This window comes from Manacus candei, unplaced genomic scaffold (genome assembly GCF_025592945.1).
Source record: "Manacus candei isolate 608988 ecotype Guabito, Panama unplaced genomic scaffold, ASM2559294v1 h1tg000057l, whole genome shotgun sequence".
NCBI classification, from domain to species: domain Eukaryota; kingdom Metazoa; phylum Chordata; class Aves; order Passeriformes; family Pipridae; genus Manacus; species Manacus candei.
Genome location: NW_026138105.1, coordinates 15748011 through 15776004, shown reverse-complemented (window position 1 = coordinate 15776004; position 27994 = coordinate 15748011). Strand labels below are relative to the sequence as shown.

Below are 27994 nucleotides of genomic sequence, written 5' to 3'. Positions count from 1 at the left end.
GCCTTATGAAGAAAGAAAGGAAAATCTGCTATTTATCTTGTGAGGTGGGAGGGGCCTCGTGAGGGACCGGGGGCGTGTGTCGCCATGGCAACTGGGAGCGTCACGTGGGCCCCGCGCGCCGCTTCCGGCCGCCCTCTCACCCCAAGATGGCGGCGCCCGTGGGCCCGGTGAAGTTTTGGAAGCCGGGTGAGGGGTGCGGGGGACAGAGTCGGGCCGGCCGTGGTGTGAGGGGTGCGGGGGACAGAGCCCCGGGCCGGGCTGGCCGTGGTGTGAGGGGTACGGGGACAGCCCCGTTTCGCCGGCCCGCCGCAAAAGCGGGCGGCGTAGCCCCTCTCGGCTCTTTGGGGTTGCTGGAGCGTGTCCAGCGAAGGGCATTAAGACTTGTGAAAGGAGTAGAGAATGTGTCTTATGAGGAGGGCTGAAGGAGTTGGGTTTGTTTAGTCTCGAGAAAAGGAGGTTCAAGGGGACCTCATCGCTCTCTACAACTACCTGAAAGAAGGTTGTAGAGGGGTGGGGGCCGATCTCGTCTGTCGTGCCTGCAGTAAGAGGACAAGGGGAAATGGCCTTAAGCTGAGACAGGAGAGACTCAGATTAGGTGATCATTCCCCTCAGCGCCGGGAAGGCCATTACAAGGAATGGTAGGTGGGCTCGGGAGGACATGGACTTGCAGAAGGAGAGACAAAAAGTGAAGGGCCATGAAGATAGTTGAGAGAATGGAGTGTGCAACGTGCAATGGGAGACTGAGGGAGCTGGGATTGCGCAGCTTGGAGAAGAATAGTCTCAGGAGGATCTTTTCAGTGTATATAAATACCTGATGGGGGGTGTAAAGAAGGTGGAGCCAGACTGTTCTTGATAGTGCTTAAGCTGAAATAGGGGAAAGTCAGCTTAAACAGGAGAAAAACCTCTTGTGTGGCCAGGTTCTGGAACAAGCAGTCAGGCAGGTTGGGAGGTCTCCAACCCCACTGAAGGAGGACCTGAGCATTCCATGTAAGTGACCCTGTGGTAAGCAAGGTCAAGACCCAAGTCCAGAAGGTCTCCAGAGGTCCCTGCCAGCCTCTGCTGGGCCGTGACTCAGTGATCATTCCCTCAGGATTTGGGCAGGTCTATGCATTCCCCTTATCCCACAGGGGAGCTTAATGGGTCTGAGTCTGGTAACTTTTTTAAATTGGTCACCTCAAAGCTTTTCTAGAGGCAAGATTAGTTTAGCAAACACCTTCTTAATTATTTGAATATTATGATAATATATGTATATATACTGTATATACATATATATATATAGTAATATGCTGACAGTGGTGTATTAAAAACACACACAGAAAAGGTTGTGAAAGAAAACCAGTGGGTGATGAGAAGCAATATCTGTTAACTTAATTGATTTGTCAGGATCCACATATTCAAGTCCTTGGCTCTTAACTTCCCCATCTGTCCTGGGGAGTGAACAGTTATTGGAATCATTGCTAATCACTCTTAAAATTGGATCAGTTTGCTATAAAACTGCTTGGCAGCTCTGAATAGGGACTAACTGTTTTTAAGCAGTTGGAGAAGCCCAAGTAAGCAAATCCTGCAAAACTAGGGAATCTTTCTCTTTGCTCTCAGACTTTCCCAGTTGAATCTGCAGTTGGAGATGACACATTCTGTTATTGAGTTTTTGTTTCTAGTTCACTTTCATGATTCAGCATTTTCAGCTGTCAATAGTTTTAAGATAACCTGCAGCAGGAATAAATCAGGTTTCAGTGCCTGAGGTAGATTCAGACCTGAAGTGAGGGACTTATCCCAAAAGTGGGCAAGGCTGAATGTTTATGCAGTTGATGTTAGTCAAGGGAAGTTCTGTTACATGTCTGACTGACTTAAAATCCATGGACATACTTCTGAGAAGGATATTGAAGGTATATCTGAACTGGTGCACAGGAAAAGAAGAAAGTTCCGAAGATCTTGCTCTATATTTTACTTATGTGCTTTTTTTCCTCCTGTTTCTTTTAAATAGAAAGATTGGGGTTTTTTTGTGCTGCCACCTATGATTCCTCCTTGTAAGAAACATGTTTATTTTGGCTGTATTGTGATGCAGTAAACAGAAGTGTTTTCTTCCAGTTAAAATTTACTTCTGCCATGTAGGCACGGAAGGCCCTGGTGTCGGTGTGTCAGAGGAGAGACAGAGCCCTGCTGAGAGCAGTGCTGTGACCATCATCTATAATCCTTATGCATCCCTTTCTATTGAACAGCAAAGACAAAAGCTGCCTGTTTTTAAGGTACAGGAGTTCTTTTTGGTTTATTGAATCTGTTGTATGATGTCTGGCTCTTACATCTTTATTTTGAAAGAGCAGTATAGAATCACTTTGCAACATAAAATAATAATTTTATGACCATAATTTTATGCTCTCTAGTGGAATTGATCGTTCTGTTTGACAACTGTAACTGACAGTTTTAAGGGCTTTGTTGATGTATATTATTTACTAAATATTGTACATGCCATTTATAGATTTTAAAGGACTGTTTAGCTTTTGGCAGTGAGCTCCATGTAAAAGGAAGTTACTGTGTCTGTTGGATATATAAATATTGTAATTTTAATAATTTTCTTATTTTTATACTGTTTTTTATGTTGAAATGTCATCTCTTTCAGCTAAGAAATCATATACTTTACCTAGTGGAGAACTATCAGACTCTGGTGCTCATTGGGGAAACAGGTTGTGGGAAATCAACGCAGATTCCACAGGTAAGTGTCTGTTTAGCTTGGTAAAATCAGGTATTCTCCCAGGGGATTTTACATGGAATAATAAACAGGACCAGGAAGAAGCACATAGTGTGGAGAACTAACACCTTGTTGTATCCACACCATGAGCAGTGCCTTTCTTACCCCCACTGTTTGTTGCAGTACCTGGCAGAAGCTGGCTGGACAGCTGAAGGAAGAATTGTTGGAGTGACACAACCTCGTCGGGTTGCTGCTGTTTCAGTGAGTGTCCAGATTTTCCCACTGTGTTGTTCATTGTAACCTCCAGTTTATTTGGTTTTGCTGAATAGCAGGAATCACAACTGCATGAGGTCCTGAATGAATAGACTCTCCTGCTTATCTTCCTCACAGAGTTGCTGGTGTTATACTCTAAATGCAACCTGATTAGTGGGTCTTGCCAAACATTCCAAGTCCAGAATTGCAGATGTAGAAGCTTTGAAGTAAAATTGAGTGATGTTAGCAGAACTGTGTATGGAAAGTAGGGCTGCACAGGGCTGAGCTGTTATTGATTTGGGACTAGAACTGTGCTTGTGTGACCCTTATCTTCTTTTGCAAGGTGAAGCAGTGATGCAAAGCTGTGTGAAGTAATGTATCAGTGGAAGAAAGAAGGGGTTGTGTACCTAGCAAATCATAGTTTTTTTAATCTTTGTTCTGTGTTTTTTGTTGGGTTTGTGGGGTGTGGATTTTTCTCTTTCCCCTTGTAAAAGTGTTGGGCAAAAAAGAAACAGTTTTATTGTGAGAAGTCTTTGCATATACGTGGTATGTCTTGGAGAGCATAATGTCAGCTGGATGTGCTTGGAGAAGGAGGAGATGCTGAGGGCAGTGACTTGTGCTCTCTGCTAATAGTCTGCATCCAGTGCTCCTTGTCTTCATAACTGCTGCCAGATGCTGACTTCGTGGGTGAAGTTTCTGCTGCAGTGTTCTTTTTGTACACAGAACTGAGGTGCCATCCTGAACCTCTCATTTTGCCTGTTCTTTAGAATATAATAAAGTGTATCTGCAACCAATCAGCTTCTACCTCTGGTAAAAATGTAGTAGATTGAGCAGCTGTACAATTTGCCCTTTTAAATCATCCTATATTTTTTGACCAGATCCAACATGGTTAAAGGAACACTCTCTAGCAGTGCTCTGCATCTTGTGCTTTCAGTCTGCCTGCAGTGTCCTCCCTTTTCTCCTTCATAGGACATCCAGCTGACAGAGCACAGTTCTACAGGAGATGTTGTGTGTGCTGCAAATGACTTCTCACAGCAAACTCAACTCTCTTTTCCCTTTCATATCTTGCACATTATTTTTAAGCCTGAAATAAAAAGATTATTCAATTCAGGCTTAGTATATAGACACAGTAGGATTATTCTTTAAGAATGTTGTTGAAAACAGCCTGGACTCTGGCTGTTGCAGGGAGATGAGAAATATAGTTGCTGATTTATTGCTTTGTCTTGAACTGAAGGTGATCTTTCATCTTCATAGGTGACTTATCTGCTCTCCCATGGGGGTTGTCAGAAACAAAGATAGGTCATTGCAAAGGTATAAGGCATAGTTTAGAAATTCCTGAACTTTTGCTTGTGTTACCCAGGCTGACAGTTATCCTGAATTCTTGGGCTGAAGGTGATGGAGTGATAACATTCCAAGTGAACTAATGAATTCACTCCCTGTTCATATGGCTTAGAGTGTCACTCAACTGAAAGTAGCTTGTTCTTGGAATTCTGCTGGGATTAATGTATGTATTGTGAAGTTTTATTTTGTATTTAAATGTCTTTGTAGCTTGTTTATAATAACCTCTTCTCTCAGGTTGCAGGCCGAGTTGCTGATGAAAGAGGTGCAGTGCTGGGACATGAAGTTGGATATTGCATTCGGTTTGATGACTGCACAGATCCACAGGCTACAAGAATTAAGGTGAAACATGAACAGTGTGTGGTTGCTCTGAGAGGTTTGGCTGAAACTCTTCAAGTACTTTTGCAGAATTAATGAGAACTTTGTGATGCCCAGTCAAGAGAATAGGTAGCATTTCAGCTTTCCAGCTGAGTACCCTAAAAGTGTGCTTGAAATGACTGTGGCTGTCCAAACCTTAATAAAGTGAGTACATGTTCTATTCTGATAGTCTGACAAGCACCATCTAAAAGGCATTTTCAAGGTATGGCCAACTGTTGGTTCTGTGCTGGTGTGACCTGCACATCACTCGAGGGCATAGTGAAAGGCTGCAATGAATCACAGATAAAAAGTATCCTCCCCACCCTAAAAATAGATTTGGATTAAAAGCACAGATAAAACCCAAGATGAGTAGGCTAACTGAGATAATTTGGTGTGGATTAAATACAGCTTTGCAGCTGTTCTTCAGTGCTGTGAGCAATGTTAATGCTGCTTGTGTTGGTACAGAAGAGGGTTTATGTTTTAGTTGTGCTGGAACAGCAGTGATGATGAATGAGAAAATTTGCTTTTGATTTTTTTTTTTCTGAGGCTGGTATCCCTTTTACAGTGAAAGAAATTGAGATGCTTGTTCACAAATTGCAGCTTTTTTTTTTTTTTTGGCGCGTGATGATTATCCATTTAGAGTTGGAAATTTGGAGGGTTTTACCACCAGTTCTGGCCGAGTTCAAGGCCACAGTTGGAGTCACAGTTCAAACTATCTTTTGGTGGCTGTATAAGGCTGGTTTGTTTCCACTGTCCAGTAGCAATAAAGTATTGAAATGTTGCCTTTTATTGAAATGTTAAGGTTTGTGTTCTGGTCAGAAGTGTGTGGTAGATATTAAGGAGCTAGCTTTGAGAGAGCCCAGACTGGGTTGGCACACAGGATGTTACTGATGGAGCAGGTTTAGCCAGGTACAGACAAGAGTGAAGAAACTTCTATTGCCATCCAGTGCTGTCAATCTGATTTATTTTTAAGAACAAAAATAACTAACTTCAGAAATTCCATACTGATTAAAAAGCAATCACTCTGCTTATCTCTGTGTTAGCACTCAGAAATACATATTTGGCTTCCATAGCTGAAAACGAATCAGTTTAATAGAACATAAGAAAATTAAAGGCAAGGAAAAATTTAGGCAAAACCCAAGAAAATAATCTTTAAAACTTACATGGCTGATCAAGGCTACCAAAGAGGGTTTTTTTTTTTACATTTTTCTTTGTATTCACTTTTAGTTTCTAACTGATGGTATGCTGGTGAGGGAGATGATGGCTGATCCTTTATTAACAAGATACAGGTAAGGAAACATGGAATGAATGCTTGCTGAAGTGTAATTTCGTAAACAACTGCATTCTTTTACCTGTTATTATAGTGGTTATTATAGATTATTAGTGGCTATTAAATACCTCAAAATGTGAAAATTATTGTAGATGTTTGACTTTTTATGTTGTAAAGACTGTTTGAAAATCAGTTGATCATTGTAGCACCAAACCCAGTAGGATCTTATGCTGTGGTTTTGGAACAAAAGCTAAATGGGCCTCATGGAGCCTGCATTGCTTAATTTGGTAGTTCTAAATTCACTTTTTCTTTCTGATGCTGACAAATTTTTAAAAATCAACAAAAAACCCAGGCTTTTCTGGTATCTAGAAAACTGATGCAGTACAGTAAACATAGACCTTTTTTTCTTCTACCTCTTTCCAAAAACTAAAGAGCAGTGTGTATGTACCATGTGGTGTTATCTACATTTTTCTCCCTGTTTCATTGCTGCAAGTCTTTTTAACTTCCAGCTTTTTAAGTGAATTTGAACAGTAGTAGTCCACCAGCAGATTTCAAATAATGGTATTTCTAGAAGATAGGAAGACACTGATTCTAGTATCAATCAAATAATTTCCAAAATCTTATCTTTCTGCTTTATTCACAGTGTCCTCATGCTGGATGAAGCTCATGAAAGGACTCTTTATACAGATATTGCCATTGGCTTACTAAAAAAGGTTATTCTCTTTTAATTCACAGTTCTCTGTAATTTTTATTCTTTAATGTTAATACAGTTCTCTGTAACTGTTTTAATTTTCATACTTTTCATGAAACTTCTGATCCTGATGGCTAATAAGTGAATCCATTTGAGGGAGGGCGATAGCTACTTCCTCATTTATCCTGCAGCTTATTGTACATGTCCACTCAGGATCCTCGGTGTCCTCCCCCTGATGCTGAAAACTCTCCTTAGATGATGATACCAGAAAGACAGTGTTCATTCTGCTGCTGCTGATCATGTGAAGTGATCTGATAGGGGGTTGTTGCCAACTTTCAATCTACTAAAGATCTGACTCCCACCAGAATTTAAGAGTAAATTATAATGATAACAGACTGAATTCCTTTAAAATGAAAATATAAAACTCCAAACAGTCATCAGGTTTTTAGGTCTATGGGGTGATATGGGTGCTTCATTCATCAGCTGTCTTGTAGTTTCCAAGTATTTTTACGGAGAAGTTTCTGGTAATCTGGATGCTCTAAAACTTGGTTCTAGCCTTGTGTCTTAGAAAATAGTTTTGACTCTGGTTGTTGTTGGTCTCTGTCCCAGGTTCAGAAGAAGCGTGGGGATCTTCGACTCATTGTGGCTTCAGCCACCTTGGATGCAGAGGTACAGCTTATGGATTTGGTGTGAAATTAAGTGACCTTAAATGGCATCTCCACTGCTTTTTGTTCTCTGTGCTGCTTGTGAAGCATCACTGTGAATTGGAGAGGAAGGAGTGCAGGAAAAAGCCCTGCTGTGGTTAAATTGCTGTGTTTGATTTTCATTTATTAGCAAACCTGGAATTGAGTTTAAATATGAATCTGCTTTTCATATGTTGATACCTCCTTTCTTCTTGGTGGTGGTGGTGTATAAAAAGATGTTCTCTTGGCTTAATCTTGACATCAGTTTAGTTCTGATTTGAGTGACCATAGACCAGTAAAAATAAGTGATAAATGAGTAGATTTAATTTCACTGAGATCTTACTAGTTCCCTGATTGGCTTGTAGCCTGTAGAAACTTAAGTAATGTACTAAAAACATCGTTAATTTAATTTTGAGTGTGAACAGAAGAAGAATTCTCTTACATCTGAGCAGTGTTTCATCCAGCCCTGTGTTCTGTCTGTCGCAGCAGCAACAACAGGAGCTGCTGTTTAGGGAAAGCACATGAGCCTGTGCCCCTGTTGTGAGTCTGTTCTCTCTGAGCTGCCTCAGCATCTGCAGTGGTTGTAATAGTGATATTAGACAGCACATTCCTGCTGTTTCCTTCTAGTATGTGTTTATGGACCTGCTGTTTGCTAATTTGTCTTTGCTTCTGCTCCACGGAGCTCTAAGTCTCCAGGACACCATGTGAGAGCAGTTTTCAGAAGTTTGCCACCTGCTGTCTAATGAAGTACTTTATTTAATTTCTTTCAAACCTGCTAGTATCATCAAGGATCTCCTAGTTCTAGTAGGGTGGGATTTGTGTTTTAAAAAAAAAACACCCCAAACCCCAGTTTTATATTTAGTTTGTCACCTTTGATTCTGTAAACCTCTGCTGTGTGCCTTCTCAACCTTCTGATCCCCAAGCACAGCCCCAGCCTTTTCAGTCTCTCCTCATAAGGCAGCTACTCCATCTCCTCTTTCACATCCGTTCCTTTTTTCCATTCTTCTCCTAACTCTGCTGTCCTTAATGAGATGTGGTGGTGAGAGTGCATATAGCACTGAAGATGTAGGTACCCTGAGATTTCCTTAAGTGGCAAGTACCATATGCCATAAATGTTGATAATATGTTGTGCTTTGGTAGTGCTTTGCATTATAATGCAAAATTTTAACTGCCAGAAATCACCTTTCAAATAATTTACAGTTAATATGAAAGTAAGTTAAAAGGAGCAAAATGATTGGTGTGACCATATAAACATTTGTTTAATACAGAAAGTTTATGGTTATCTCTATAGCGATTGTAAAAGTTGAGATGAATTATTTGTGTACTTAAGTTCATTTTTTTGCTGTTATTTATTGAAAATACTTCATGGCAATAAATCTAAATTTATGAAGGTGTCTCAGAAAATAAATAGAAAAATCAAAAACTTATGTTAATCTACCTAACTCTGCTTTTACTAAGGGAAATCTTGGTGTTCAGTAAGAGCTGGAAAATCATTCAGCCAAAAATGGATGAGACTATACAAGCCCTACCCAAAACTTTTCTCACCAATCATTTAAGTTCTTCTTAGCTTTGACTTTGTTAATGTGATAGATCCAACAAGATTTAGATTTTTGCTTCTCAAAGTAATAAACATGCAAGACTGTATTTGTTCTATACACCTGAACCCCAGGGAGAATAGAAGGCAAAAAAATCAACCTTTCACATTTTTTAGTTGGTACTGTCAGATTTATGAAGTAAACATCCAGGTAGTAATTTAACTGCTTCATGGCTTTAGGTTTCTCCGTCAGTTCCTCCAATTATCAAACTGGAAGTGGTTTTGTTTTTATTTTAACACAGAAATTCAGGGATTTCTTTAATCAAAATGATACCAGTGACCCAAGCAAAGATACCAGTGTGATCCTTACTGTGGAGGGGAGGACATTTCCAGTGGACATCTTTTACCTACAGAGGTGTGTTCCTGTCTGATCTTGTCAGTGGGGAGATGCAACTGTGGTATCGTTTTGTCTGGGTTAGAGCTCAGAAATTCCCAGACCAATCGTTAAGGAAGGCATACAATTCAATTTGGGAAACATTTGGATATTGCTCATACCAGGAGACACCTTTTAAAGCTTGCTGTGGTATAAAAGAAATAAATCAGTTGCTGAAGGCTGGTTGCCAAGGATGCACCATGAGCTAAATGTGGTGTGGGTGATGTCTGGTGTCCAAAGCTGCTCTGTTCTTTTTGGAGGGGAGAAGTATGTACCCACTTTTCTGCTCATGTCTCTGCTGTTTTCTCTCCCTGTAGCCCTGTTCCAGACTATATAAAATCAACTGTGGAAACTACGATGAAAATTCACCAGATGGAGAATGATGGTGATATACTGGCATTTTTAACTGGCCAGGTATAGACATCATCAATTCTTTCTTGTTTTACTGTGCTGTATTGTGGGCTTTGTGAAGCCTCCTCAGTCTCCTGCTTTCCTTAGTTGTGCTTACTTTAATCTTGGTAAAGATGACAAACATTTCTGTATTGATGGGGGCAAAAAGATGAGTCCCAAAGACTTACAGAAAAAGTATGGCCTAAATTTATCAAAGCTAGTGATGGATGATAGTTTTTCTCATTTAATGCTGTATTTTTTCAGCCTTGTTACTGGGTGGAGCAGTGTATGGTTTGTTGGTACCAGTCACACATACACAGCTGTTAAATTGACAGTGAGTTATTATTAATAGTTAAAGGGAATGGAATTTACATTTGTTAGGTTTAGCATCTGAAATGTTTGACAGGAAAACAAATTGCTATGAGATAAAAATTTACTGGTTTCTTCTGCTGTATTTATGCTTGTCAGCTCACTTTGCAGCTGAAAAGAGCAAATGGGAAGTAACTTGTCATTTTTCCAGTGAGGAGCCACCTTGAAGAGCTTCAAAACCATCTTGCATATTTTCAAAAGAAAGTCCTTATTCCCATTATTGATTTAACTTTGGAAGAATGAATTTGATACCTCATGTTTGAACATTTTGTTGTATGTGTTAAAGAGTGAGATGCCACAGTTGAGATTAAATGTGAAGTTGAGCAATAGGTGTCAGTGCTGTTCCTGTGTCATTCCTGATCCAGTCCCACAGCATTCTGCACTGTGAGATAGACAGGAAAATATACCTGCTGTCTCCTGAACTTTGTTCAATCCTCCCCTTGTGATTTTGCTCATGTATTTGTGGTGTGACATTGTCTCAAATAACAAAAACCATAAGTATTTATATATAGGTATATTTAATATGAATAGCAATTTATGTAAGAACATTTAAACACTGAAGGAGCTAGTCAAATCCTGGAGTTTGGACAAGTAAAATAATAGTATTTTTGTGTATTTAGGTGATAGCTATGTGAATATTAAAGTGAAACCTCTCTCTTTCTGTGCCCTGTGCTGCTCTGGCTCTAGGAGGAAGTGGAGACTGTTGTTTCCATGCTCATAGAACAGGCTCGGGCCCTTGCTCGCACTGGAATGAAAAAACACCTCCGTGTTCTCCCCATGTACGCTGGGCTGCCTTCTCCTGAGCAAATGAAAGTGTTTGAGAGAGTCCCTCACACTGTCAGGAAGGTGAGGCTATTGTTGTGTCTCAGTTTCTACCACCCAGAAGGGTGTCTGCGTCACACAGATTGGATTTATCAGGTTCACATCATGGGACTATTGCAAATGCTTATTGAGGGAGACTTTCTGCATCTCCCAACACCACCTGTCAGTTTTCAAGCTGGTGAACCACGAACACGCTCCCTGGCTTCCCTTTTCATATTTGATCACTCCTACACGTCAGCTCTAAGTCTCCCGTCTACCTCATCAACGTTGCACTTTTTAAGTGTCTTCATCCAGCTTTGTAGTTGTCTTCATCCAGTTGCATCTTCTTACACTCTGAACTCCTCTGCTTTTACCTTTTTGTATTTTTTTTTTGTGATCTAAAAGTCTGTGGCTGTTTTCCACCAGTAATGGAAGATTTAGTGCCAGAGCAGGTAAGTGCTGTAGTTTCACCTAAGAAACAAGATAAGACTTGATTTTAGTAGAAAAAAATCTTTGTTTTGACTTCTGCAAGTCTTGTTTGGACATTTAATGTCACAGGAGTGTATAATTGGGTATGATTAGTGCTTTCTGCTTAGGCAGGGCCTGTGTTGGGGCTGAAATAAGCTGACAAAACTACACTGGGGTGACTTGATAAAATTCTTATACCTGCTGGAGGCTGACAAGTGAAATTGTTCATCTGGCATGGGAGAATATTGAGTATAAATACTTCTTTTCTCTCCAGGATATGACATTAGTCAATTAACTTTCAACATCTGCTTCTTAATTTCAGGTGAAATAAGGATTAAATTTCACACTGTCTGGGAACAATTATTTTTAATATTTTAGGACATAACTATAAGGGAATCTCTGCAAGAATGCTGAACACTGAATGCTTGATCAACTTTGTTCCCTTTCTATCCCCCACCTCACTCCAGTGTACAAGGAACAGTTCAGTATAACTGAGAAGCAGAAAGAAAATATTTTTAGTTTGCTACATGAGAACACTTGATTTACAGTTAGTTAATCTTTTTCTCTGCAAACACTGCCAATGATTTTCTCTGCAAACTCTGCCAAGTTCTTTTTATGAAGAGAGAATAAATTTGAATAAGAAACTGATTGTGAAGCTGTGAAAACTGGGCTTATTTCAAGCTGACAGCTCTTTCTGCTTCTTGTACTGTATCCTTTTGTACTCTAGAGTGTTTAGTGGAACTGTCATGTCTGAGGCCTTTCACTTGGCTTGTATTTGAGCCCTGGTGCACTGGTGCAAAGGCCTGCTGGTGTAATGGAGGTTGGGGAGTTCAGCGTCCTCGCTGTGTCTGTGTTTGCAGGTGATCGTCGCCACCAACATTGCTGAGACCTCCATCACAGTTCATGGCATTGCATTTGTGATTGACTGTGGCTTTGTGAAGCTCCGGGCCTACAACCCCAAAACAGCCATCGAGTGCCTGGTGGTGGTGCCCGTGTCCAAAGCCTCTGCCAACCAGCGGGCAGGACGCGCGGGGCGGAACCGCTCCGGGAAGTGCTACCGCCTGTACACAGGTCAGGGCCGGGAGGGGGAGGGAAGGTGAACTTGCTGCTCTGACTGCCGTTTTTAGTCACATTGGTTTTAATTTTAGTGTTAGATTAAGGAGAACTAAACTGTGTTTGTTCTTTCATCAAGAGAAAGAAATTTCCCTTTGTTATTCCTCTGGCTTATTTAGAAATACATTGTTCATATGTGCTAAGCATTGGAAACTGAATCCTTTTATGAATCAGAAGCACAAATTGAGCAGGGTCAGCAATTAGCAACCTGTTATGTTAATGCAACTCTTAAAGAAGTTTGTTCTTTAATGATTTTTGGTTTCTGAGCGGTGGCTTCAATTTATAATATTCACCAGGGATGCTTTCTTTAACTAAAGTCTCCATTAGACTGTGCGTATAACAAAAAGGCTCTGGAAATACTTTGGATAACTGAGGGAAAACTTCTTTGTGTCCCTTTTTTTTCCTAGGAATAGCAACCAACCCCAAATTCTTCCCTTAAATCAATGACCCTGGCACTGTACAAAAATTACTGTTACAAGTAAATCTCTTGGCCCCTTGCAGTGTCCAGAAAGCTGCAGTCCAAGTGTCTGTTCTCAGCTTTTTGATGAGAAAAGGCTTTACAGCTGAGCACTGCCATTGCTGATGTGCCTCAGGTCCCCTTTAGTTCTACTGGAGCTTTACGACTGAGAGAGATCAAGCATTTTCCTTTAAAATGTGTATGTGCTTGCCAGCAGTTGCCACGTTAAACCAAGACATGACTTATAGTCTTAATTTATGTGTCGAGTAAGAATCAGGAGACAATGTGTGCTGGATAACATCCCAAGCTTACATAGCTTTGTAAGTGTTTTACTGGAGAAACTGTGACTACACTGAAGATATTTTTGTGTGCTCAAGAGCTGGTCTAGTGAGTGTTTTAAGGAGCAATTTAAAGGAGGAAAAACAGAAAAGAGAAGAAAGTGCACTGAATGGAAAACAGCAGAGAAACGTACACTGTCTTTATCTCAGGGAAGGTTTGAGATGGACCAGAGACAGAAAAGAGTTCTGTAGAAATTAAAATAATGTAGCATGTGCCTTTTTATTCACTGCAGAAGAGTCAATGGAAGGTAAAAGGCTTTTGACCTTATATGAACTATTTTTCCAGGCTTAGACTTTATAGTGAATGTGCTTTTAAAAGGCATTCTTAAATAAAATGGTTTTTTAACCCTTATCTCTATTTTAAATATGTATTCTAAACCTCCTTTTGTTTGAGTAGTTACTAAAAATAGTGTCCTTATACCGAAAACATGCTGGTTTTGAACTTGTCCGTGTCCCTTCTTTAAAAAAACCTTTTTTGTAGCATTTTGCACTCCGCCTTTTATTTTCTGACAAAAACATTACACAGAAGAGAAATAAAGCATTTCCAGATTTCTGCAAAGAATTTATAGCATTTTATATTGAGATAGGGGTGGGTCAGCTACAGAAAGAGCTGTGTAGCCAAACCTATTGAATTTCTATTTAAATTGAAGTATCATAAAATCATAAAATTGGAGAAAGATCATCTTTGGGTTAGAGATCGTCTTTTAACACTTGTTAAGTATTCAATTATGAGTTCATGTGTGTAATTTAAACTTGAAATGGGTCTGATTCTGTCGTGTTGAGTGCACGGAGTGGGAGTTGAAGCTCAGTTTCCAGTTGCTTTGTTTTCTCTCACAACAGAGGAGGACTTTGAGAAGCTGCCCAAGGCCACGGTGCCGGAGATGCAGCGCAGTAACCTGGCACCCGTCATCCTGCAGCTGAAGGCTTTGGGCATCGACAATGTCCTCAGGTTCCCCTTCCTTTCGGTGAGTCCCAGGCTCTGTAATCTTTCCTTGGGGTGAAGAAAGATCAGTGGATGACTTGCTGATTTTCCAGGGAACTATTCACTGTACCGATTTGGAAAGCACAGCTCACTGTCCCCTGTCAGGCAGCAAAGTGGGCTTCTGGGAATCAATAGTGCCAATAACCTGTGTGACAACTTAAAAATGACTGTTCGTGTTCCAGAGTTTGCTGTTAGAAGTGTTGAGAAGTCAGGGAAGTCTTAGAAAGACAAACTGTGAGGTTCTGTAAAACTGTAGCTATAGTCCCTTTGCACTGAATTTGTGAAGAAGGAAGAGAGTGAAAGCTCTTTCTTCATTCTGCAGAAATAGAAAGGTTGGTAGTTAAACAAGGATTTCGTAAAAGAGAAAGATGTATGAATTTTTATGAAAACTCATGTGTTTTATGCTGATAACTTTAATAAATGCACGTTTTCTCTTCACAGCCACCTCCTGCACAGTCAATGGTGCAAGCTTTAGAGTTGCTGTATGCTTTAGGAGGTGAGAACATTATGCTTTGCTTTATTTGCAGTTTTATTACAGGGGTTATGAAAAAAATTGTAATTTGTATTTGGTGATTGGATGGGCATTAATCAAGCTTTCATTTGAGCACTGTGCTTTGAAAAAGAGGAACACAGCCCTGACTGAGGGAAGCTTTTTGTTGGTGGGTTTTTAAAGTGTACCTCAGTCTCTTCTGGATTTACTTTTCCTCGTAAGCAATCAAAAGGCAGCAGTAACATTCTTTGAGGAACTGGAAATGTATTGCATAGAGTATAAACTAGAATTGAACTGTTTAGATTGGGTACATGAGTATTTATAGCTATCTTCTGTGTATTTCCTTGCAGTTTCGTGGGGGGAAACCAACTCCTTGGTAGGGCTCTGAGCTGATGGGAGTGTTTGTTCACAGGCAGATCCTATTTGTGTTTCTTTGGTCCATACAGAGCGTAGGAAGATACAAAGGGAGTTTGGACACTAATTAGACCAGTACAGGAACCAGACACTAAATTTACCCACACCCAATTAGATAAGATGTTAGATACTCAAGCCCTTGGTGTGGTGGTCTTTAATTTCATGTTACTGTGCTGCTGATGGAAACATGTACACTTGCAAGTATAAATAAAGAAAGGTTGAAAGTAAAGGCTCTTTCAAGATCAAATTGTTTGTAACAACCCAGGATTTAGCAAGGCTAATAGAATTGCTTCTTCATTTGTTCCTTGGTGGGACTTTAGAAAACGTAGTGTGTCTGTTGTAAATTTTCCTGTTAGCACCTTTCACTCATTATCTGATCTTGATGTATGTGGTAGAACTCTGCCTAAACATTGTGAGTCAAATCTGATGCTTGAATTTGGGAGAGGCCAGTCCCTGGAGACTGTGCATGAAACCCCATAGAAAGGCTGATTCCCCATGGCTTGGGAAAACAAGTGTTAGTTTTCAACCTTCTGGTTGCTATGATTTTGAAGGTACTGACAAAAGTTATTAAGAGCTAACCTAATTATAATTTGTAGATGGATTCTAGTCTGTGTCTGCTCTGAATGCAGGATGACTTTTGGCTGTAAAGCTACACCTGCTGCGGTGTAGCGCTGTTGATGTGGTTGGTCCTGCAGCTGAGGCAAAGTTCAAACCCCCAGCAAGTCAAACTGTTATGATTCTGTTAGCTGTGATTACAGATGTGATGCAACCACTAAAAAAAGAACCTGTGATCATTCCTAAAGCCATCACATTTTCTCTGGATGAATTGGAACTGTTTCTCACAGACAGTGTGTGTTTCAGTGCACAGCTTGCTGGCATTTTGTGCTTTAAATACATGCAGCTTGCAAAGACTCTGCTCGGGTTTTAGTATTGAACTTTTTAGTTATGGACAAGTGAACAGATGCAGACAAACTTCTAATGAAAAGAAGGAAAAATAGACTAACAGATCCTGGGAGCATAATTTTCTACTATTTAGCCATTTAATAGAATATAGTTTTTTTATTCTGTTCTCTGAGTTCCTAGTCACAGCTTCTTCTCCAATTCAGTAGAGTCTGAACAACATTCTTGGCTTATGGTTTAGTTTTAGATAGTCCTGCCAGGAGCAGGGAGTTAGACTTGAGCCTTATGGGTGGGTCCCTTCCAACTTGAGATAGTCTTTGATTCCAGGTGTGTTCATTTTGATTTTATTCATTAAGCTGTGGTTGGATGCTTTTAACACTCAAATCACACTATAGTAATATTTTTTATACACAGTTTTCAGTTCCTTTTACTTGTGGTGAGTGGGATGTATGCTGCCTAACTTTGTTTATAGGAAGAACTGTTATTTTGGGGGGTTTTCTGACAGCTGTTTAAACTTTCTGAATGCAAGAAACTTAAACCAGAACCTTGATGTGAGACCATGTAATCAAAATGAAGTTCTGTTTGACTTTAGCTCTGTGCTTGTAGTTAATTCAAAGTTAGCAATATTTGCTCCATAATATAAACATGAGGCAGCATAAAAGAGATTATGTAAGTTTTGGAAGCTTCCAGAAGTTTGTGGCTATTTTCACATCACTCACAAATGCTGTGTTGTAACTTGTGGCAATCTGCTCTCTTCTTGCTCTCATGGAGCTGTAACTCTGCTTGGTCAGGATTTTGCCCTGTGCTGGTTCAGTTCCAACTTGCAAAGGAGGGTTTCACTTAAGGCACTTGGTTCTTTGCAACCTTTTTGGGCTGGGAACAAGGACCATCACAGTGGCTCAGAAGCATGTTGCAAGGGTGCCAAAACCAGCTCAGGGAAATGGAGAGAAAAGTTCAATAAACTCCCTGATTAGCTGGTTGATGTTTTGGCAGAAGTGTTCTTCACAGAGCTGTTACTCTCTTCGATGCCCAGCTTTGTACCAAAGCAGAGAAATGCTGATGTTGGTGTTTCAGATGGAAAGAAATGCGTGTGCATGTGTGTGATGCACAGATTCATTCTTCAGTTTTTGCTGAAGTTTAAGGTTTTTAGTGGTTTATTATGAAAATTGTATGTAAGTAGCAGAGGTGAAGCTGCCAAAGCATTTGCAGGTGCAGTGAGAATCATATTTCTCTTGTGCAAGTAGGAACATGTATTTCATCATTTGCATTGCAGTAACATGTAAATGTGCAGTTTGGGGTCAGGCCCCTGTTGTGCCAGTGTGGTGCCAACGTGTGCAGGGCAGATGCTCTTAAGGCTGAGATAGTTGTGTTGAATAAACACATGACTGTTTTTAGAGGGATTATTTTTACAGTGCTGCAAACTGATTACATCAGGAGTATCTCTCCTCCTTTGATGTCCCATTGAAAGTCCAAGTTGTCAGTTGGAGTTTATTGCTTTTAAGCGTAATTTAGGTGTTAAATAAACAAGCTAAAAAGTGGATTTATTTTTAGCTTCATTTCAGGTTCATGATTTTGTTGAAGATTTGTTTGTAAGTTGTCACTTATCTGAAACAACCACTCTACCTAAGTCTAAAAAGGAGTGTTTGAATCCCTCAGTGCATCACATACTAGTGGTTGTTACTTGCGAATTTTTAGTGCCCTAGTACTTGTATAATCTCTCCTGAGCATGTTCAATTAAAATCTTTGTAATATCTTTTTCTAAGATCTTCAATTTCATATATATATATATATATATATATATGGATACAGTGGTTGATTCCAGGATTATTTGAAGGAAACTTTTATGTATTCCAAACTAGTACCAACTGCAAGCCTTTTGTGTACATTCAGGCTCACTGCTACAAAGACATCTGTGCATATATGTAGTTCATGCAAAATTGTATTGACATTTGTAGGATTCAGCAGAAGGCAAAGGATTCTGGCTTGATGCACATGTAGAAGGTTAAAAAGATGGTCATTTCTCCTTTTTCCTACTTAGGAATGCATGTGTCTTTCTGTAGATGAAGGACAGCCTATTCTAATAGTCTTTAATAGCTATTAATTGTGGTAGAACTTACCTTCTTATATGGCGGTAGTCAACTAAACCTTAAGTTTTGCAGTTTCTGTGACTTTGTTTTTATTATTTATTAGTTCATCATTTCACATAAGCTGCCTTTTGCACCTGCTTCTGAGGAAAGTACTGTGACGTGAAAAGCCTGTTAGGTTTTGTTGAACAATGTAGGGGTGTGGTGAGTGAATTACTACATTGTCATAAGTGAGATGATAACATGTCAAATAATAAAGTAAACACTGGATAGAGGTATCTGTGGTTTCAGATATACTGACACGAGTTATAGAAGAGCTTATTCCTTGACTGGATTTGTGGTTTTGCTTTTCTCTGTGAAGCAGAGCTGAAGTACAGCTGTGGGTTTGTTGCCAGCACATAGTCTGACAAATACTGTGTTTATATAATGCATGGGCACAGTTGTGTTTCCTCAGGTCACTTTGCTGTGGTTAGTTATGCAACCTACAGTGCCCTGCAGTGCTGTTCTTGGGCTCTCGTTAGTCCCTCCTTGTGTAGCCTTTGCCTTGTGGTTTGCCTCCACGTCACAGATCATACAACTTGGCTTCTTGCTGTTTTCTCTTTCAATTTTTACTCTTTGCTGCCGTTCTTAGCGAACGTTTTTCCTTCTTATTGATTCCTGTGTCTGTATTCTTTTTTTATATTCTATTTTTATGTCCTCTTGCGAAGGAAAGGCTTTTCCCCGAAGTCTCAGCATAAAGCTCTGAGTTAGAATAAGACCTGGTGTTTGTATGGGTCACCCTTGCTGCAGGGGTTTCACTGCAGGAAGCCATTCCACTGGAATGGTAAGTGTGCAGGGTTGCTCAGTGAGAACTGGGAATCACAAAGCAAGCTGTCAAGCCTCCCTCCTGTACTACTTCCAGGAAAAAGGTTACAGCTGGAACATGCCTGATGGTTTGGTTGTTCACACATGAGGCAGACTAAACTCTTGTTTAGGTAATATTAAATTATTTTTCTCCATGACCTAAGTAGAGGTGATTCATGTACTACCTACCCCGGCAGTGCTTCCTGTTTCTGCAGTAATGCCTGTTACACAATTATCCCTTTTTTCCTTCTTCTCTGTTCTCCTTCTGCTTTACATCCCCATTAAGCGAGATGCTGCTAAATACTTCAAGAGATGTGTAAGACTAACAGCTAATATCCCCTCTGGCCACGACATTGACTTGGACTGCAGTTTTTCTAAATCATTGTCAAAAACTGTGGAACTTTGTTAAAATTAAGAAACCTGCGTGTTTAAATATTTTGGGAAAAAAATTCTGGTGACCCGTGGGAGAGTAAATGGATATCAAGGACCGCATTTAAGCTTGGTGCAGTGTACATTCAGCAACGCTTAGGTGCATTTGGGATATTTTAGCTCATAATTCTGCTCTTTAGTACACAATAAATTCTTCAAGAAGCTTTTCTGTGCTAGTTTGCCTGTGTCACAGTCAGATTTATTGATGTGCTGCAGGTTTGGATATGCACTGCCGGTTAACAGAGCCTCTGGGAATGAGAATAGCAGAGTTTCCTTTGAATCCTATGTTTGCAAAGATGCTTCTGGAATCAGGTAGGAGAAAAAACAATGGCAGTTTCTTCATAGGCATGTAACTGTAGTGTAGTATTAGACATTTGCTAAATTCAAGACAAACTATTTCATCTTGGTGTGGTCCTTAGTGAAAAGAAATGGTTAAACTCATGAACCTCTCTAATAAATAGCAAGTCTAACACATTTGTTTCTTAAGTTTTCCATTGAAAACATTCAATCTTATGAAGAAAAATCCAGAAGTTTATGTATTTTTATTCTACACGGGGGTGAATTGAATGAAAGATTTCCTTTACTGAATTTCTCCTTTTCCTCCTCAGGAAATTTTGGCTGCTCCCAGGAGATTTTGACAATTGCTGCCATGATGCAGATTCAAAACATCTTTGTGATCCCCCCAAATCAAAAAGCCCAAGCTGTAAGTTCAGTTGTGTCTCATTTTCTGTATGTTAGTTCCACATTTCTGGATTTCTGCCAAGTAGTTTCCTGATACCTGTTAGAGACTGCAAGTTTGTGTGAAAATGAAGCAAGGTCTGGAACTGTACCAATTAATTGTAGGTAAATGAAGAAACCAAATAACAGTGGGAATCTTGGAGTCCTTTACTAGTGGTAAAAACCTCCTTCTGAGGACCAGAAACAGGAAAGGTTATAAACCAATACTGGTCAGTGTAAGGGTTTGGAAAAAACCCCCAAGCCTTCCCACACACCGCTTCCTTTTGAGATGAATAAAACAGAAAGTAGTAGGATGTAACAAATTCGTAATAGGTAGCGGGAGCTTAATTTTAATGAAAGGAGGTTCTTTATCAGATAATTTTTTTAATTTTATTTGTAGAAGAGCTCCTGAATAAAGGGGAGGCTAGTGAAATATTGCTGTTGCCTGGAGGAACTGCCCTAGATGGTAATAATTTTAAGTCACCAGGAGATACAGAGCTGATGGGAACTGAGGATATTGGACATGATTTTTTCAAAAATCTGCCTCTAAAGTTATATTTATTCTTCTCCAGGCCAGGCAACACAGAAAGTTTGCTGTGGAAGAAGGTGATCATCTCACTATGCTTAATGTTTATGAAGCCTTTGTCAAAGTAAGTCAGTTCAAGTGTATGTGGATTTGCAGGAATGGGAAGAATTTGAGGTTCTCAGTTCTGAATCTGGAAGTTCTCAGAGTCACAGCACCCTCAAAGCTGAGGACGTACTAAGTCTATGAAGTGATAGTTCTGCTTTAAAAGGAATTCTGGTCCTATTTTGTCACAGACCTTCTGTAGTTCCTCGGAACAGGGAATAAAGAGAATTTTTTTTGGGTTCAGCATGGAAATCTTACGGGTAGACAGCTGTTTTCAAGGAGACTGGGATTTTTGAAAGGGCTTGGGGAAAACAAGTATCCGAATTTCTAATACAATATTTTGTCATGTTTTACTGATGATAAACTGCATCTAAATCTAAATCTTTTTTTTTTTCTAAATAAACTCATTGATCATCATACCCTCTTTTTCATTGACCTTATGTATTCATCCTAAGGTTTTACATCAAGCTGAGGTTTCACTTAACGATTTTGAAGTGCTACAAATTTGGGAGAAGTATATTTTGCTGGTATATAGCAATTGTATAATAATATATTTGCAGCAGTGCTGAGTTAAGTAGTATAACCACTCAAGTGTTTAAACATGACTTGCCACAAAGCAGCCAGACAGGCACCAGCTGAAATGATCCCCCTTAAATTTTGTATCTGTGCGATTCTCTTAGAGACAGCCAAATGCAGAGATCATGGAGTGATGGCTGCTGGAGAAGCAGTTCTTTGCATAGAGAAGATTGAAGCCAGTGTACAGAAAAGGCTGTTTACATTTTGAGGTTGAAAACAACCTAGTTTATGATCTGAGAGGATGAATGGAACAACTGATGCTGTTCTCTTTCACCACATATGAAGAAGTGAAGCACATCTGTTTGAAAATACCCCACAGCATTTGATCTGCTATTATTTAGGAGTTTTTTGAAACGTGTTTTGTAGTTATTGGTGCTGTGTACCCTTGTTAGATGCTTATGTAAATAGGTAATTTTCAGGGAAAACACAATAAATATGTTGTAGGAGGCAGAATTAAAAGAGAGCAAGGCTATCCAAAAGAGGTTGGGGTTTGTTTTGCTGATGGTATCCCACTGCAAGTTTTTCTGTTCTTCTCACTGTACAGCACAGCAAGAGCTCCCAGTGGTGTCAGGATCACTTTCTGAACTACAAAGGGCTTGTTAGAGCTTCTGTTGTGAGAGAGCAACTGAAAAAGCTTCTGGTCCGTTTTAAAGTGCCAAAGAAGTCCAGTGAAGGTGAATTATTTTTTTTAAGCCATTGTTCAATAAATATTGAAGGTAGTTTCCAAATTGTCAGTCTGCTTCCTGCTTTTCTAGTAACTCTTGAAGTATTTTCTCCCTCGCCTAAAAATAATGTTAATTAAATCCAGATTTTTTTTTCCTTAAAATGGCTGAAGAAGAGCATTTCAGCATATTTGTACAATTAAAATTTAAGCCAATGTTCATTAGCTAAGTTTTCCAGCAAGAGATTTTAACCACTGATTATATATTTAAGGGAGTGATTTACCAAAGAGAGTCATAAATAGGTCCCCTGTTCCCTCTTAGACTTTTCAAAAAGTCATTTTTTGGTATGTTCAAAATGATGTTCAGTCACTGATTTCCAGCTGTGCTGTGTGTGCACAGGTGCCATGACTAGTTCTCAGCACTTATCTCTAACTCCTCTGAAAAATCAGACTTTAGTACTCACTGGCATGCAGGGTGAAGGACTGTGAAACTGCATGGAGTGGCAACAGTAGTTTTTTAGGTAGTAATTTTCGAATTGCTGTGAGATTGAAGACAAATGAGATTGCAGGGTTCGTCTGCCTTCACACCTTTGCTGTCAAAGTCTGATGCACTGTGAAAAGTTGTTTGAGGTGATTAAGTGATATTTTAGGGATTTTTGCCATTCCATTGACTCATTTTACAGAAAATTTCTTCTATTCAGGTGATCCAGATCCTGTTTTGAGATGTATAGTTTCTGGATTCTTTGCCAATGCAGCTAAATTCCACTCTACTGGAGCTTACAGGTAACTATATATAGTTCCAGTACAACTGTTGATTACTTGGAAAGCTCCTTTGATGAATAAATCTGAATTTAATCACCAAACAGATGCTTCTCTAGACCCTTGCAATTAGAAACATGTGGCAATTGATTTACTAAATATTTGAAGTTTTGTATTTGCAAACGGCTTCAATGTTTATCTCTTCTCTTTGGCAAATATAACTAAAGTTATTAATAGTGGGAAGCTGTTACTAGTAGTAATTAGCTTGTGTTTATTTAAGCAAGTACAGTTGCAGTGCAACAGTAAATAAATGCCTGAAATGCTACTTTTTCATTTAATGTAGGCATAACTTCTTTTAGGACATTAAATTATCAATTGTTCCTTTGGCCAGGATTTAAGCCTAGTTTCATCTGTTCATTAAATGCAAATCTTATTAATTTACTCCAGCTCTTTTATTCTTGCTTTTATTGACATTCTTACTGGGGAAATGTTCAACAATAAATAGATGCACAGTCTGAAATAGTATCTTGCTTTCAAGGACTATCCGTGATGACCATGAGCTTCATATCCACCCCACCTCAGTGCTGTATGCAGAGAAACCTCCACGCTGGTAAGTTAAAGCTGCTTTTACTTGTTTGGGCATTTTTTTAAGGCAGCATCCAGACATGTTCCTGAATGACTTCTCTCCCCCAGTGGATAAATATATGTAGAAGGTCACCGTTCTCACAGAGAGAATCCAATTGGCATTTCCTTTGCAACATTTTGTAGGCAGTATCCAAATAAATCAGGGGAATAGAGTGACATTTAACTGCCAAAAATACCTACAGAGTTTGGAAAGCAGAGCCAGGTGACTCTTGTTTAGTGGGCACCATATCTTGCACTGTGGATTGTTCTTTCAGTAGTCTCTGTACCTAGACAGAACTAGGGTTAATTTACTTTTATTAAGGCTATTAAGGAAATATCCTGTCAAACATGTGCTGCAGTAATTGCAAATGGCTTGCTGAGAGAGGGCTTACACATAAAATGCACGATGTGAAAAGTTATGGCTGTCCAGCAGATAGTGGAAAGAACTGGTTGTACTTTTCCATCAACTGGGATATTTTCATTCTATTTGCAGGTCAGAGATGCTCAGATAACAAACAGAAATGTGTTCCTAACTTTCAGGTCACCATGATCAGCCTGAAGTATTTGGGCTTTTGTCCTTCACTGCCTGTTGCTGGGACTTTGAAGGATAAACTTGGCCCAGTGTCATGGCTCGTGGCATCTTGTAAGACAGGAGTAATTAGCAACCTGAATGTCAGTGCTAGTGCATCCTGGGCAACCATCCTTTATGGAGGGCTTCAATTCTCTGTCTGTTACAGGTGTATCAAAAATGTGTTCTCATTCTGGTTTATTTTCCTCAGATTTCTCTTTAGTTGTATTAATTGGCATGTCTCATGTTGCGTTTGGCAAAGAGAATTTTGGACTCACTCCTCTTTGCTTTTGAGAGCAAAATACCAATTAATAGGAGCCCACAAACCTCATGTGTTTGCAGCTCTGCTGTGTATAGAAGGCAGATAGTGACTTCTGGCTTTGGTGACTAACCCTTCAGTGTGGGGGTTTGTGCTTCCATGGGGAAAAGGACCTTCCCCACTAAGGGTGACCTCAGAAATAGGCTGTCTGTGCTGGTATCCTGTTCATGCTGACAGCAGGGATGAGTCCACATGGTTGGCTGTTTCTGTGTCTCTTGCCAGGAGATGTTCTGACAGGAGTTAAAGCTGATTTCTCCCTCTAATGCTTATCTTGCTTGTCTGCAGACTGGCACCAGGGATACTCGTGCTGGGATTCATGCCCTGCTTGTTGTGGGCCCAGGATTTTGGTGCTTTTGACATCTTTCCTTATGATATTACAGAATAATTAATATTCTCTCTTCCAAAGTATCAGTTGTGAGTCCCCCTTGGCCCTATTATAAGAAATATTCTCTCTTCTATACCATATATGCATATGTCTTGGTAGTATGTGAAAGTGTTTTCATGGCAATCTAAAGTTGTCTTAATGGACAGTACTCTGACCAAGCAGAGGGAAAGAGGTAAGAGGCTGAGTTACAACTTAAAGACTCTCTTGACACTCTGTAAATGCCACCTCTGGCAGCACGTATGTGAAGCTGCCTAAATATGCTCTAGCTCATCTCTCCCTCATTACTTTACAGCAAACACTATTTTTTCTCCTTCCTCCTAGGGTAGTCTACAATGAAGTCATACAGACTGCTAAATATTACATGAGAGATGTGACTGCCGTGGAATCTGCCTGGCTCCTGGAACTGGCTCCTCATTTTTACCAGCAAGGAACGGTACGGAATCGGCATAAATCCCAAACGGTACCATTGCTGCAGCAGCAGCTCTTGTATCTGACCTTTCTAAGTGTTTATGTTTCCTTTGTTGTCTATTTCATGGGACAAAAATTAAGTTGGTTTTATTCATTTCTTCATTCATTTGTATTGATTTTAATTTAAAGGAAGAGGATAGTAAGTTGATGCATGAAAGGTTTTTCCCTATTATCCAGCCAACAGACAGGATCTCAGAGATACAAAGTGGTTCATTTCCACCCTGGTAAATTGAGCCTTCAACCATTTTACACTTGAATATATGCACTGGACTTGGTAATGAGCCAGTGCTGTATCAAATCTATTCCTGGAATAATTAGTCCTTTGATTCACATCCCATACACAACACAACATCCCACAGTGATATGACCTCTCCACAGCCTGAAGTTTGGGATGAGGTTTTCCTTCAGGTAGGTGGTGTTGGGAAGTGGGACTCGATGGTTTGTTCAGATAAAACTTGAATTCCTTTTTGTAAGTGAAGAATACTTGTCTTGAATTTATTGCCTACCTTACATGTTCTCAAGGTAGTGCTGCAACTGTGTGGATATTCTTGTGAAATTACATCAGAACCTAATTTTTACCATTACCATTCTTTTGATTTGATAGAGGTGAACTCAGTTTGCAGTATGACCTAATCATTGCTTTCATCCTGAAGTGAGTGGAAGCTCTGGAGGATGTTGCTGGTTTTGAGGAAATTTGTCTTTTCCAATTTGGTCAGTTATCCATATCAGCCAAAAAGCTTGGGTTTCCTTATAAAATGTTTAAAAATTAGAAATGTTTCTGTTGTGTAAAGCTTTGAATCATACATGTAAATTTTGAATAAGCAAGCCATTGCAAACCACACAGATTTATGTTAGTTTATAAACATTCAGACCCTTTTTCTACTGAAGGATACATCTTTGTGCTGGGAAGGGATTCCTCAAATATGAGAGTTTTTATTCCTATATCAAGTTAAACCCACATCCCCAATGAATAGGATTCTGTGTTAAAACATGTTCTTCTACAGCTTCATCTTGGTCTCAGTCACTTATTTCTCATTCCAAATTTTGCAGAATTTCCTTCATATTTTTATTCCACATTTCTGTAGGTCTTTAAAAGCACAAAGGTCCAAAGGTCCAGTAACTGCAGAGTTGATACAATAGTCTTGTCCTTCATGTGCATGCTCCTGGTGTTTGTGCAGATGTATTGTTGGGAGCACATCTATCTCTCTGTGCATTTTTACATCTGGCAACTTGCTTCCAGTAGGGAATTGTCCCTTTGCTTGCAGTTAATGCAGAAGTGCTGGAAGATGTTATTTTACACCAAGCCAGAACATCACTTTGAGGTAGATGTGGATTTTTATTTCATAACTTTATTTTAGCTGTATCAGCAACAAGCAGAGATTGGGAATGAATATTTGTGTAAGAATTTATATAATTTGGGATTAAAGACTGAAAGCATTCTAATTGATTTTTTTTTTGCTAATCGTGGTGTGCCTGCTAAGCAGACTTTCTGTTCTTTTGCAGCATCTTTCCTTGAAAGCAAAAAGGGCTAAAGTAGATGACCACTGACATGGCTTAAGTCTTGTGACATCAGAAGCAGAACCTACCAGTGATTCCAAGCTGGCTACAGTCCATTCAGCAGTCAGTTCATTAGCAGTTTGATCTTCCACCAACTTAAATGTTTAAATGCCTGCCAGGATCTGTAGGGGTTTATGCATGACCAGTACACTGTAAACCTACGTAGAGCTTGCATTGTGGACATTTTATTCTTTGCCTACTTGACCACTGTTGTTAATCTGGGCATGTTGCTCCTTTTAAATAGGTAGAAAAACAATTTAAAAATTAAGCAGACATACAAGACCACAAAAAAATTGAAACCTTCAAGAAAGAAACAGATTTCCTGGAGTGGTGCAACTGCCTTACGAGTGTGGGGAATAGGGTACCCTGCCTCTGTTACCTAGAGCACTGTGACCTACACCAACAAAACTGAGCCTGACTCCTGCCAGCAGGAGCTCAGGGCAATCCACTACTCCTGGAGGTGCAAGGTGCTGCCATGGAAACATTGATTTCATGTTGGACCATCCCAAACTGGTGCAACCTGTGCTCCCAAGCAGTAAAAGTCTCCCTCCCAGGTGGAGCTGCCCCATTCCCTGTGCTGAGCAGTCCTTCCGTGGGCAGCTCTGACTGAAATGTCTTGTTTCTGCACATGAGAGTTGCTGTTTGGGGAGGGGGAGGAAGAGGAGCTCAGTATTTTTAAGAAGGATTAATTTTTTGTTCAATCAGGAGACTAAACATGTATATTCCCAAACAATCAAGTTCACTTTACTCTTTTTTTTTCCTGCAGGAGAAAAATTCCTAGTCTCTCGCTGCTTGGCAATATCAGTAAATTTCATTAGGGAGATATCATGGAACACTGTTTGTTTAGTCTGTGTTCAGTATGGAAGGAAATGTTTTGTACTTTCCTATAACGAACACAGTCCTACATATTTCTTTTATTATGAATCTGTTCTTTACTGCTTGGGACTCACCTTCCTATGTTACTGAAGAGAAGGATGCTCTGAACAGTTTCTGCTCTAATCAGGATTCCATGACTACTTTTCAGTAAGGAACTATGCTTATTTGTGTTTTAACAAAATAGCTGGATACATGTATTTAATTATTTCCATTTTCCATTTTTACCTATTAATATTTATTTTAGAGAGATATTGTTTGAAAATTTTATTTTTGTAAGGCAGCTGATTTGATAATATGTTTTTGGCATATTAACTATTTTATTTTCTTTTTTTTTTAAAAAGTATATAAATAGGCAAAAACTTCTGCATAGAACAAATGCCTTCCTCATTACAGGACTGCCTCGAAAACTTTCTTGAGAACTTCTTTACCTTCTCCCTTCCAAACACCTGCAGAGAGAACATGTTGTGCCACGTGCACTGTGTATCTCTTCAGCGTCCCGACTGCCAGCACAAACAGATGTACCAGTCTCCAGGA

The 27994-nt window shown here is 39.6% G+C and overlaps 1 protein-coding gene across 3 annotated transcripts; it reads left to right on the top strand.

Moving 5' to 3' along the window:
- The first annotated feature begins 2 nt into the window (after positions 1-2).
- On the top strand, positions 3-27994 carry DHX35 (DEAH-box helicase 35). 3 transcript variants are annotated; one of them, XR_007907071.1, is made up of 23 exons: positions 3-186; positions 2113-2246; positions 2618-2710; positions 2870-2947; positions 4514-4618; positions 5861-5922; positions 6547-6616; positions 7204-7263; positions 9114-9226; positions 9562-9658; positions 10691-10849; positions 12133-12343; positions 14021-14145; positions 14604-14658; positions 19539-19634; positions 19931-20025; positions 20612-20689; positions 21788-21917; positions 22606-22687; positions 23202-23273; positions 24881-25019; positions 26531-27607; positions 27854-27959. XR_007907071.1 is itself a non-coding variant. In XM_051803014.1 (22 exons), the coding sequence occupies exons 1-22, from the start codon at positions 147-149 to the stop codon at positions 26573-26575; spliced, it is 2139 nt and encodes a 712-aa protein (XP_051658974.1). In that variant the 5' UTR covers positions 3-146; the 3' UTR covers positions 26576-27994. The 3 variants fall into 3 exon arrangements, 2 of the variants coding, with proteins under 2 accessions (XP_051658974.1, XP_051658975.1); XM_051803014.1 differs by having other exon boundaries at positions 26531-27994; XM_051803015.1 differs by having other exon boundaries at positions 4-186; positions 24881-24992; positions 26531-27994.